General features: G+C 46.7%; 1 protein-coding gene across 2 annotated transcripts; it reads left to right on the top strand.

Annotated features, from left to right (window-relative positions):
• The first annotated feature begins 1,628 nt into the window (after nucleotides 1-1,628).
• Nucleotides 1,629-11,140, top strand: STK40 (serine/threonine kinase 40). 2 transcript variants are annotated; one of them, XM_015811690.1, is made up of 10 exons: nucleotides 1,629-1,737; nucleotides 2,349-2,434; nucleotides 3,412-3,555; nucleotides 4,098-4,325; nucleotides 4,611-4,663; nucleotides 8,580-8,695; nucleotides 9,132-9,276; nucleotides 9,397-9,516; nucleotides 10,275-10,359; nucleotides 10,922-11,140. In XM_015811690.1, exons 1-10 carry the CDS (start codon nucleotides 1,632-1,634, stop codon nucleotides 11,138-11,140), a joined length of 1,302 nt encoding a protein of 433 aa, XP_015667176.1. In that variant the 5' UTR covers nucleotides 1,629-1,631. The 2 variants fall into 2 exon arrangements, with proteins under 2 accessions (XP_015667176.1, XP_015667175.1); XM_015811689.1 differs by having other exon boundaries at nucleotides 1,632-1,737; nucleotides 2,322-2,434.
• The last annotated feature ends 240 nt before the right edge of the window (nucleotides 11,141-11,380 follow it).

Raw genomic sequence — 11,380 nt, 5'->3', positions numbered from 1 at the left:
GCTGACCATACCTGGGAGCCGGCAGCCACAACCACTCAGTCTTGGAAGGGTTGAGCCTGAGTCTGTTTCTCCCCATCCAGACCCGTACGGCCTCCAGACACCGGGCCATCACGTCAAGGGCATCATTGGGGTGGCCTGGGGTGGAAATGTACAGCTGAGTATCATCAGCGTACTGATGGAAATCCACCCCAAAGCCACGTTGAAAGAAACTTTTTATTATCCTTGATTTCTGTTGCAAGTTTTTGTTCATTCTGAGCCTTTGCTTTCCTGACTTCGTCTTTGCATGTTCTGGCTGTCTGCTAATAATCGGTTATTTGTCCCTTTTTCCATTTTTTTGTACTTATCCTTTTTGTCATTCAGTTTGTCAGAAGAATCTTTGTGCAGCCATTCTGGTTTCTTCATGAATTTCTTGTTTTTCTTTTTCTGGCTTTATGATCGCATTTTTCAGTGTTTCCCACGTTTCTTGAGTTATTTTCTGCTTTAGGATTTTCGTTCATGGAATCTTTCCTAGGTTCTCTCTGAGTTTGTTAAAATCAGCTCTTGAAGTTTAAGACACTGGTTGGATTATTTTCTATTGCTTCTGTTTGCATTATATTGAATTCCAATATGACGTGGTCACTTTCCCCCAAAGTTCCGGCAACTTCAACTCCCTCTATCACTTCTCTATTAATAAAAATTAGGTCCAATGTAGCTTTACTTCTAGTTCCCTCCTCCATCTTTTGGATGATAAAGTTGTAGGCTAGGTTGGTTAGGAATCTGTTTGATCTCCCACTCGCTGCAGACTTTGTCTCCCAGTTGATATCTGGATAGCTGAAATCTCCCATTACTAGTGTGGTATGCTTCCCACACACATTTTTGTTAACTGGTTGGCAATGAGTTCATCTATTTCTTCCTTTTTTATAAGTGTTTTATTGATTTTTTATTATTACAAATCATAAATGCTTAGTAAACAAACATGATGTCCGGGTACATTTGTTACTCAATGTTGCATCTTAACTTCAGTATAAATCTATTCAATACTACACAGTCCAGTGGTTTTTGGGGGATTTTTTATTGGTTTTGTGTTCTAGAGATTCTAAAGATTGGTCACCCTTCCCCCTCAATTTTAGTTTAAAGCCCTCCTGATGAGTTGGGGCAGTCTTTTCCCTGTTTTTGTGAGGTGCAGCCCATCCTTTGCCAAGAGTCCTTTTCGTAGGAAATGCAGTCCATGGTCCAGGAAACCAAAGTTTTAATAGTTTTTTTTAATAGCTTTAATAGTGCGAGAACCTCTTTTATTTCCCCTGTTATTCTTGGTGCTTCTGCTGTGGGTGGACAGTCCTGGGTGCCAGAGGCCTGGATTAGTTCAAAATCAATTTGCTGAAATCATCCTTAGAATGCAATGAGATGAGGGAGACCTCATGTAGTGGATCCTTCCTTTCTCTCTGGGGGCTCCTGCTTGTCTTCTCTGATTGCTTCCCAGGCAGCAACTCTTCCCCTCCTCCCCCAAGGTCATCCACAAGTTCCATTGCAAGAAACATGTGTAAATCTGTGAGCTTCTATGTGGTACAGAAAGGTAGTTATGAAATAAAAGCTCCATTGGGGAAAAGAATTGAGCTTAAAGCAGCGTCTGCCTTTCCTTTCCAGAACTCAGAATGAAGCGAAGAACCTCCGATAGAGGTGGTGGGGAAACATCAGCCAAGGTTCTCTGCCCAGGGATTTCCAGCAGTAACACCAAAAGAGCTGGGCCTTTCATTCTTGGTGAGTAAGAAGAGATTCTTGCCTCGGGATATTGCAACTAACCAGCTATTCAGTGCTGTAAGATCATCAGACATGCAGAACGTTTCCTTTGCCTAATGAGTTCTGTCATGAAACAGGATGAAATTCCTGGTCCTTGACAGACAATATATTCAGCCAGGTTGCAGCACTGCAGAACTCCTGAAAGGTATCCCAGCCTCTTTTCATCACCAGATGGTGTGAGGATTGGAGCCCAGACCCAATCCTGTCTCTAATCTCAGCATTTGGGAATAAAGATTTTGAATCCCTTTCTGCTGTGGTCACTGCCGGCATAATTGTCCCTAGTACCCCAGTGCGGCTGGCTCATCAAGAAAAGGCTGCACTTTCTCAGAAAAGAGGGCAACATGCTACAGGGTTTGCACTTTCGTGTGACACTTCTGGCTTCAGTTTCAGAGTAGATGGCCACGGCATTCTCCTGCTCTTGTGCTGAGCTGGGAAGGACACATTAGGGCCATCACCATTTCAGCTTCTTCTTGGCCATCTCTGTGGCTTAAAGAAAAACACATCTTGCTGAGCAGAGAGGGAGCTTCTGGGGATAAGCTAACAAGGCAGATGTTCTATTTTTATGTTCCTAGGCCCACGTTTAGGCAACTCCCCAGTGCCAAGCATTGTTCAGTGCTTGGCAAGAAAGGATGGGACAGATGACTTTTATCAGCTGAAGGTAAGAAGCAGTTTCCCAGAAATAACTGACATGAAAGAGAGACACAGTGTTTAAATCCTAAAGTTCTGCTGAACTGCAGAGTCTGTGAAGGTGGGATTGAATGCAGCGAATATTAAGAGGAGCCCTGGTGGTGCAATGGTTAGAATGCAGTATTGCGGGCAAACTCTGCCCACAGCTAGGAATTAGATCCTAATGGGGCTTAAGGTTGACTTGGCCTGCCAGCCTTCTGAAGTTGCTAAAATGAGGACCAGATTGTTGGGGGCAAGATGCAAATAATGCTTTGACACTGTAAACCACCCAGAGAGTGCTGTAAAGTGCTATGGGGTGATATATAAGCCTAACTTAGACTTATATACCGCTTCACAGTACTTTACAACCCTCTCTAAGCCTTTTACAGAGTCAGCATATTGCCCCCAACAATCTGGTCCTCTAAATGCTATTGTAAGAAGGGAGTGGGACAGGCAAGGCCTGGTCAATCTTCTGTGGAAAATCAGTATGCAGTGGTGGCAGCATAACTAAAACATTGGTGGTTTTCCTCAAGTGAGGCGCAGCCCTTTCAAGGAAGGATGCCTTCTGCAGCTGTCCAGTCCCCAAAGCCACAGCAGCCCCTTTTACCTGGTGATGCTTTTCCAGAGGGCTCAAGTCTTTCCTACACCTTCTCTGAGTTGCCTGCTGCTGCTGAGGCTAGGGGTCATAAAAATAAGATGTGAAAACTGTTACCTGCCCTAGAACCATTAACGTCCAAATTCCTCTAACCTCCAGGCAGAGCAACAGGAAGAGTGTTGGGGAAAGGTGTACCCCCTTTGCTTGAGCCAGACCAAAAAGGGAAATTGGGCCTCCTTTATTTATGATGTCAACTTTGGGCTCCAAGGTGCTCTGTGCCCTGCTGTGATTTTCTGTGCATTGCATTGCATTTGAGACTGGCCTTTCTGACTTTTACTGTCTTGAGCTGCTTTTCCTTTGTTTCATTCACAAAGATCCTCACCTTGGAGGACAAGAATGACCATGGCACAGAAACCCAAGAGGAACGTCAGGGCAAAATGCTGCTGCACACAGAGTTCTCTCTCCTCTCTCTCCTGCACAATCAGGATGGGGTGGTCCATCATCATGGCCTTTTCCAGGTAGAAGTTGGATCCCTTCTCTAAACAGCATTGCTTGCTGGCTTCCCAGCACTGACATGGTGGAGCCTTGAGAGGCCTGTTTTTTTAAGCCTTCAAATGGCGGAGCCCATGTTCATTGGTTTTGGGGACATTGTGGTTTTGATGTCATGTGCTGCTTGCAGAAGCTGCCACAGTCTCAGTCCAGCTCCTCTGCCTGAGACTGTTAGATTCTGGCAATCAAATGCCCCTCTGTGCCAGTTTAATCATAATTGCCTAAGCAAGGCGGGGGATGTCCTTGGGGAGCTTTTGGCAAGTCTGGGGCATGCTTGCTGGGAAGAATTGTACGCTTCCAGTAAGACAAAATATTTCTGCACCTACCCACTCTTTTCAGAAATCTATGAGAATTTCATTAATGGTTGTAAAGAACAATTTTGCACTGGTACAAAACCTACAGTTATGGCCCTCATGGAAGCAGCAAAAAGCGGGCTTGTGTCTAATCAATGGGTAGGGTGGGTTTCTCCCTGCTCAATTAACACTGGTCCCTGTGACTTGGGACTATGCAGGACAGAACCTGTGAGCTGGTGGAAGAACTGGAGTCCAATCGGATGATCCGAAAAATGAGGAAACGTATTTGTTTAGTGTTGGACTGCCTCTGTGCCCATGACTTCAGTGACAAGACAGCTGATCTCATCAATCTCCAGCACTATGTCATCAAAGAGAAGCGGCTTAGTGAACGAGAGACCATTGTCATCTTCTATGATGTTGTGCGGGTGGTGGAAGCCTTGCACAAGGTACCATGTTTCTGCACTTATTCCACAGTATGGTAGCAGCCGTGTAATGGAGTGCACACCACCCCCAGAATCTTGCACGGCTAGAAGAATGTTGCGGTCAGGGCACCAACCCTAAATTTTATTGAGAGTCATTTCTCACCTGCCTTGGCAGGAGCCAAAGAACAGGAGCCAGAACTGAGCAGGGCTCTTCTCTCGGGGGATTCAATCACATGCTTAGTTTGGGTCTTCTGCATTGGGCAGAATAATCTCAGTTGTTCTAATTGCAGGATTGTTTTATTTTTGCAGAAGAACATTGTGCACAGAGACTTGAAACTGGGGAACATGGTGCTAAACAAAAGGTGTGTTCCTTTTGCAAATTGCTCGGCCATGGGGTTGTTGAGGGTTCCCAGAGTGTCTTCACTTGTCCTTTGCAAACAGCTGGGGAAGTGGGTAGCAGGGCAGGTCTTCTGCAGAGACCCCCTGAAAAGTTTCAACTGGTCTACCATGTATAGCCATGTCCAGGGCAGATGGCATTTCTCCTGTACACACCTCTTTTTGTTCTCTGGTGGGCAAAGGTCCAAGAATGGATGGCATTTCCATCAGGGGCAGTTGGTAGTACTGGAAGAGGGTGAGGAGATGTGTCAGTCAGCTCCCCAGTCAGAAATTTGGAGGTTGGTACTGTCATTGCTCTAGTGACTCTGCAGCTTGTCCTTGGTGCAGACAGGCAGAAACGTTATTTCAGCCATTGACCAATAAAAGTGTATTCAATAAAATGAACGGCACAAAACTATCCCTTAACAACAAGAACTAATAGGGTGACTGGGCTAGCTACTCTGCCAGCCAGAAGGGAGAGCAGGCTAGCTAGTTGTATTTCACAGAGCCTAAATGCAAGAGGCTGCCCATCTCCTGTCTTCATTATGCCTAGACAGATTGAGGAATGTATCTGGGCAGCAGTTTTTGTGCATCATCCTAAAAGCATTTTAAGGGTTCAGCAGCAGCCTTCTGGCCTGTTCTCATTCACTCATGGGGAAAGTACCCCAAAGTTCTTTCAAGACTGGGTGGAAAGAGCTGGTCCGGCCTCCAGCCAGATAGTGAAAGTTCCTGAATGCATGCAGCTCTCTGGCCTTGGAAAGGAGGCTGAGTGGGCTTAGTCTGGGTATTCTGAGAGGCTTTGGGGAAGTTAGAAGCTATTTCTTAGAGGTTGGAATTCACCACTTGTGTGGGGAAGCAGGGCCCAAAAGCTCTTAGCTCCAGGGATACTCTTTGTTCCAGCTTCAGAAAGAGATACTCATGCAAACTTACTTTGGCTTCTGCCACCTACAGCTTTTTCTAACCTCACCTTTCTGACCCATATTTTGCCCATGTCCAGGTCGTTGCTGCAATGTGTTCTGTGAGAAAGCTGTTTGGAAAAAGCAGCTGCTGAGTTTTTGACCAGGACTCATAGATTTGAATATACTGGCCAGAATTGATAGCTTCTAGAATTGTCAAGTAGTTTGAGATCAGGGAACCTGAAGCTTCTTCCTTCTGAGCTTGATTATGACTTCTTTTATGCACTTACCTGGATCAGGGTTGGCTCCTGAGAAAACTGGACCTTGGTCTGCTTCTGGGCACCACAGTCTAAAACAAGATGGACAAAGTTGACCATGTTCAGAGAATAGGTACCACAATGAAGGAGGGAATGGAAACCCTCTGAGGAATGATGAAAGCAATGGACCATGTTTAGTTTGCAGAATAAAAGGATGAGGGGAAGCCTCCTACTGTCTTCTGACATCTGAAAGGCAAGGAAAGGGAGGGAGTTCTCTATTGCTATGAGAGCAAGGTCAGAGCCAACGGATTGAGCCTGCGGGAAAGGAGGAATTTCCTGATGGCAAAGAGCTCTCAGCTGGCCTTCGCTGGAGGACTTCAGACAGGCTAGACAGCAATCTGCAATGGATCCTGCATTGAGCACAAGGTCGGATTGGTCTCTGAGATCTCTTCCAACTCTATGATTCCATGGAAAGGGTCTCTTTCTGGCAGCACGTGAAATTTGGAACATCTTTGTGGCTGAATTTCATAAACAATCTTGGATTGCAGAAGTTTGGTTTGGTGCATTTGATTGTTTGGCTGCCTTCTCTATCCTCTTTTCTCTACAGTGATTATGGGTGTTTTCTTGGTTTTAATCCTGTAGCTACAAAAAAAACCCTCCTGTGGTAGATAGAAGGGAATATAAGATAACAAATTCACTATTGCTTAGCAAATTTCCCTTGTTCTGCTTTATAGGAAATCCATCCTAATTCTGTATTTGCCTGAGTTGGAAGATTCTTTCCTTTTTTCAATTTAATAATATTTTAATAATAATAATAAAGTTGGAAGGGACCTTGGAGGTCATATAGTCCAACCCCCTGCTCAGGCAGGAAACCCTATACCATTTCGAACAAATGGCTGTCCAGTCTCTTCTTAAAAACTTCCAGTGTTGGAGCATTCACCGCTTCTGGAGGCAGGTTGTTCCACTGGTTAATTGTTCTAACTGTCAGGAAATGTCTCCTTAGTTCTAGGTTGCTTCTCTTTGGTTAGCTTCCACCCGTTGCTCCTTGTCCTGCCTTCAGGCGCTTTGGAGAATAGCTTGACTCCCTCTTCTTTGTGGCAGCCCCTGAGATATTGGAACACTGCTATCATGTCCCCCCTCGTCCTTCTCTTCATTAAACTAGAGATACCCAATTCCAGCAACCGTTCCTTATCTGTTTTAGCCTCCAGTCCCCTAATCATCTTTGTTGCTCTTCTCTGTACTCTTTCTAGAGTCTCAGCATCTTTTTTACATCGTGGCGACCAAAACTGGATGCAGTATTCCAAGTGTGGTCTTACTAAGGCATTGTAAAGTGGTATTAATACTTCACGTGATCTTGATTCTATCCCTCTGTTAATGCAGCCTAGCACTGTGTTGGCTTTTTTGGCAGCTGCAGCACACTGCTGGCTCATGTTTAAGTGATTGTCCACTAGGACTCCGAGGTCCCTCTCACAGTTACTACTATTGAGCAAGGTACCCCCTATACTATACCTGTGCATTTGGTTTTTCTTGCCTAAATGTAGAACCTTACTTTTTTCACCATTGAATTTCATTTTATTAGATAGCGCCCAGTGTTCAAGTCTGTCCAGATCCTTCTGTATCTTAAGCCTGTCTTCTGGAGTGTTGGCTATTCCTGCCAGCTTGGTGTTGTCTGCAAATTTGATGAGTTACCCATCTATCTCGTCATCCAAATCATTGATGAAGATGTTTTAAGCTAATGTTAATTGAGATAGAACACCAAAATATTTGTTCTAGTATTAAGTCTTCCAATTTAATTCTGCTTTTAATTCAGAATTAAATTGATGGTCCTTCTCTCAAAGAATCCTTTGAATTTATGTGACAGCAATTTGACATTATTCCTTTTCTAAAGTTCTGAGGAGTCTGGCAACTTTTACCCAGCTGTATGAAATAGAAACAAATTTATGCATGCCCTGCTTCTTACCTCAGGTATGAGGAATGATGGTGCAGGGGATTTTCTGGCTCTGTCGATATTAGCCTTCCCTGTTTCCCCAGTGCAGCATCCAGGATTCTCTTCTGCACCCTGTTCCACTACAGGCTCTCAACACCCCCAGGAAACTGAAGACTGAAGGACTGGATCAAGCCCAAAGATCTTTTGGAGAGCTTTTGGGCAGACCTAGCTCTCTAAAGTTGTATAAGTCAATTCACAATCACAATACTTACCAGTGGAGGCTATTTGAATTTGGTAGCATTCAGATATAATCAGTAAGTTAGTACCATTGGTCTTGAAAGCTGTCTGGGTGCACCTCTATCAGGACTCTGCTTACTTTTCATAAAATCATTGAATTGTAGAGTTGGAAGGGATCACAAGGATCATCTGCTCCAACCCTCTGCAGTATACAAAGAGATCAGTTAAACCGACTGTCCGAGTTGGTTACCCAGCCTCTTAAAAATCTCCAGAGACTCAAAACCCATAACCTCCATTGGTAGACTCTTCCACTGTTGTACGTATCTTATCGTATATTTAAATGAAATCTAGGTAACTACAGCTTATATTGGTAATTTCTGACCTAGTTTGGGGGGTCATAGAAAACAGTTTATAACTCTTTGTGGCTCACATACCTGAACATAGCTATCACATCTTCGCTGTGTGAACATCATACATTCCTTCAGTCTAGGGCACATTTCAGGTTCTTTTATCGCCTTCATTGCACTTCTCTGAATTCTCTCCAACTTGTCTCTCCACTTCCATTTTAATTCTGTCTTTGCTTCAGGACCCACCGAATTACGATCACCAACTTCTGTCTTGGGAAGCATTTGGTGAGTGAAGATGACCTGCTGAAGGACCAGCGGGGCAGCCCTGCCTACATTAGTCCTGATGTCCTCAGCGGTAAGTAGCGTCCCTTTCTCAAGGATGTCTCTAACAACCCTTTTCTTTGCCCCGAGGGCTTCCATTCCTTTGTGATGCTGCTGTCTCCCCTCTATTCCATTTTCTGAAACCGGAGGCTCTTCCTAGGCACAGCACATTTTGGGTGTCTGGAAGTGGGTGGATTTCCAGAATGAAGAGCAGACCTATTTCTAGCTTGCTCCAGACAGAGCTACAATTGCTCTGAAACCTTTTTCTGGGCTGGCTGGTGGTCTAGTGGATGGAAAAGAGGTCCCGCTCTTTATGACTGGGAGAGAAGGGGAAAGAAGAGCACTGGCTATCTTTACTTCTTCAGAAAACTTGTGGCTTGGGGCAGGCCTTCTACTGCAGAAAGAGTGTGAGCTCAACTGGCTGGGTGGTTTAGCTCCTGCTTCTTAGTGGGTGCCTCCTCTGCCTGCAGGTCGGCCATACCGTGGCAAGCCCAGTGACATGTGGGCGCTGGGAGTGGTCCTCTTCACCATGCTCTATGGACAGTTTCCCTTCTACGACAGCATCCCTCAAGAGCTCTTCCGCAAGATCAAGGCTGCTGAGTACACCATCCCAGAGTGAGTGAAAGCAGGCCTTGATCCTCCAGCACCCCCGTCTCCCTGAACCACCATTCTTTCTGGCTCTGGGGGTTCGGGCACCTGCCATTCCTCTAGCTCTTCTTCACTGTTCTCCAGCAGGGATGGGAGGGTGTCCGAAAACACCGTGTGCTTGATCCGGAAGCTGCTGGTCTTGGACCCTCAGCAACGCCTGACAGCCTCGGAAGTGCTCGAATCCCTCAGCTCCATAATTGCATCCTGGTGAGTGGGGAGGTGGGATATGAGGGCGAGGCTGCAGGGGCTGCCCTGTATGTGGAGAGGTGGTTTGGAGTGGCTCTGCCCTGCATGCCAGCCCAAGCTTTGCCAGATGGAGGGTGGGTTGGATTGGGTTGCCCTTCGTCCGTCCAAAGTGGACTGTTTGAAAGAGAATCCTCTGGAGTGCTTCCTGACTCTCCATGTTTGACAGCACATGTTGGCAGCTCCCTTGCTTTGCCTTTTCCTGCCATTTTCTGCCTCTAACAAAGGGCCTCACTTGAGATCCTGCCTTTGCAGAGATCTCAACTAAGAAAATTGGAAGAACTACTCCTGGGGTCTCCAACCAGGTGGCTGAAGGAGATTCAGTTCTAGATGCATTTGTTGTTGGAGAGCACAAATCGAAGAGATGATGGTTGCCAAACTGGCTGGCCTTTGATCATTTCTGGCCTCTTAGCTCTTCTTTGCCAGTCTTTGGGTTGCTGTGGTGAGGGCATCATCTCAGCTCTGCAGTGTGAACTGAAAGATGCTACACTTGATCTCCCTCCCCCATCCTGATAGAGAAGCGCCCCTAGGATAATGAGCTGTGTTGTGGTATGCCTTGGGAGCACTTGCTCCCCTGCGCTCTGGTGTGCATTATGACACTCCCTGGGCTGGCTGGGAAAGTCTCTCCGTGGGCTGGGCCAAACATCGGAGTCCAGTGACATCCTGGCTGCTCCTAGCAGGAGCCTTCACCCTGCTGAACAGCGAACCTTTGTCTCCTGCAGGCAGTCCATGTCCTCCCTCAGTGGGCCCTTGCAGGTAGTGCCCGATGTTGACGATCAGGTGGTCAACCCAGAACACGCGCATGAGGTAAGATATGCCATCCCCGCCCGGAGAGGCCTTGTGGAGGGTCTCAGACTGGGCATCATCCCAACTGCTATTGCAGCTCTTGAGGAGACGGTCTGGTCTGTCTTGTTCTGAGCTTTTTCCAGAAGCTTCTTCCAATCCCTTATGGCCCCCTCTGTGCCATGTATCTGTCTGCGTGTGTTTCTGCAAGGAAAGTGATGAAAGCATGGGATGATCCAGCTCAGGATTGGCCTCATTTCTGTATCTTTTGCTGTCCTGACTCATCTCATAGGCTTCTCCCTTTGCTAGTCTGACAAACTGTCAATGCAAACTGGTATTTTCTATTGCCAGGGAATCAGTGGCATGGAAACATGTAAGTGTGTAAATGTGTGTGCATGCATGGGCGTGCATGTGCAGAGAGAATAAGCAGGTGTCTTCTGAAAGCTACTTGCAGACTGTCTGCCTTGCTCTTAATGAGGCTGGGCTTCAGGAAGCCGCAGGTCAACAGCATTTGTCTTCTGGTGGCAAAAGGCAGGGAGGGCTGGACACAGTTCCGGCCCCCCAATAGACTTTGTCCTCCATGCAGGCGAAGGTGACCGAGGAGTGTTCGCAGTACGAGTTTGAGAATTACATGAGGCAGCAGCTCTTGCTAGCGGAGGAGAAGAACACGCTCCATGAGGCAAAGAACTTCCTGCAAAAGCGGCAATTTGGCAGCGTCCCTCCAGTGAGACGCCTTGGCCATGATGCCCAGCCCATGAACACCCTGGACGCCGCCGTTCTCGCACAGCGCTACCTTCGGAAGTAGCTCCCACAGGAGGCGGAAGTCACGCTCCACCTGCCTAGCCTGGCGCAAGAATTGGGGCTGGGCCTAGGTGCCAAGCAATGTAGCAGTCTTCCCTGCGTGCTGAGGGGTTTTTGCTTGCCGGGGTTGCCCCAAGAGGACAAGTGGAAGACACCTGGCTGGGACCAGCACCGGTGGATTTGAACTCTCATCGTAGACAGTAGCCTGCTTTTACTTATGACTCTGAAATCTACCTCTCCGCCT

The sequence above is a fragment of the Protobothrops mucrosquamatus genome, unplaced genomic scaffold, assembly GCF_001527695.2.
Source record: "Protobothrops mucrosquamatus isolate PMUCROS unplaced genomic scaffold, P.Mucros_1.0 scaffold46, whole genome shotgun sequence".
Lineage (NCBI taxonomy): Eukaryota > Metazoa > Chordata > Lepidosauria > Squamata > Viperidae > Protobothrops > Protobothrops mucrosquamatus.
This window is presented reverse-complemented; position numbering and strand designations above follow the sequence as displayed.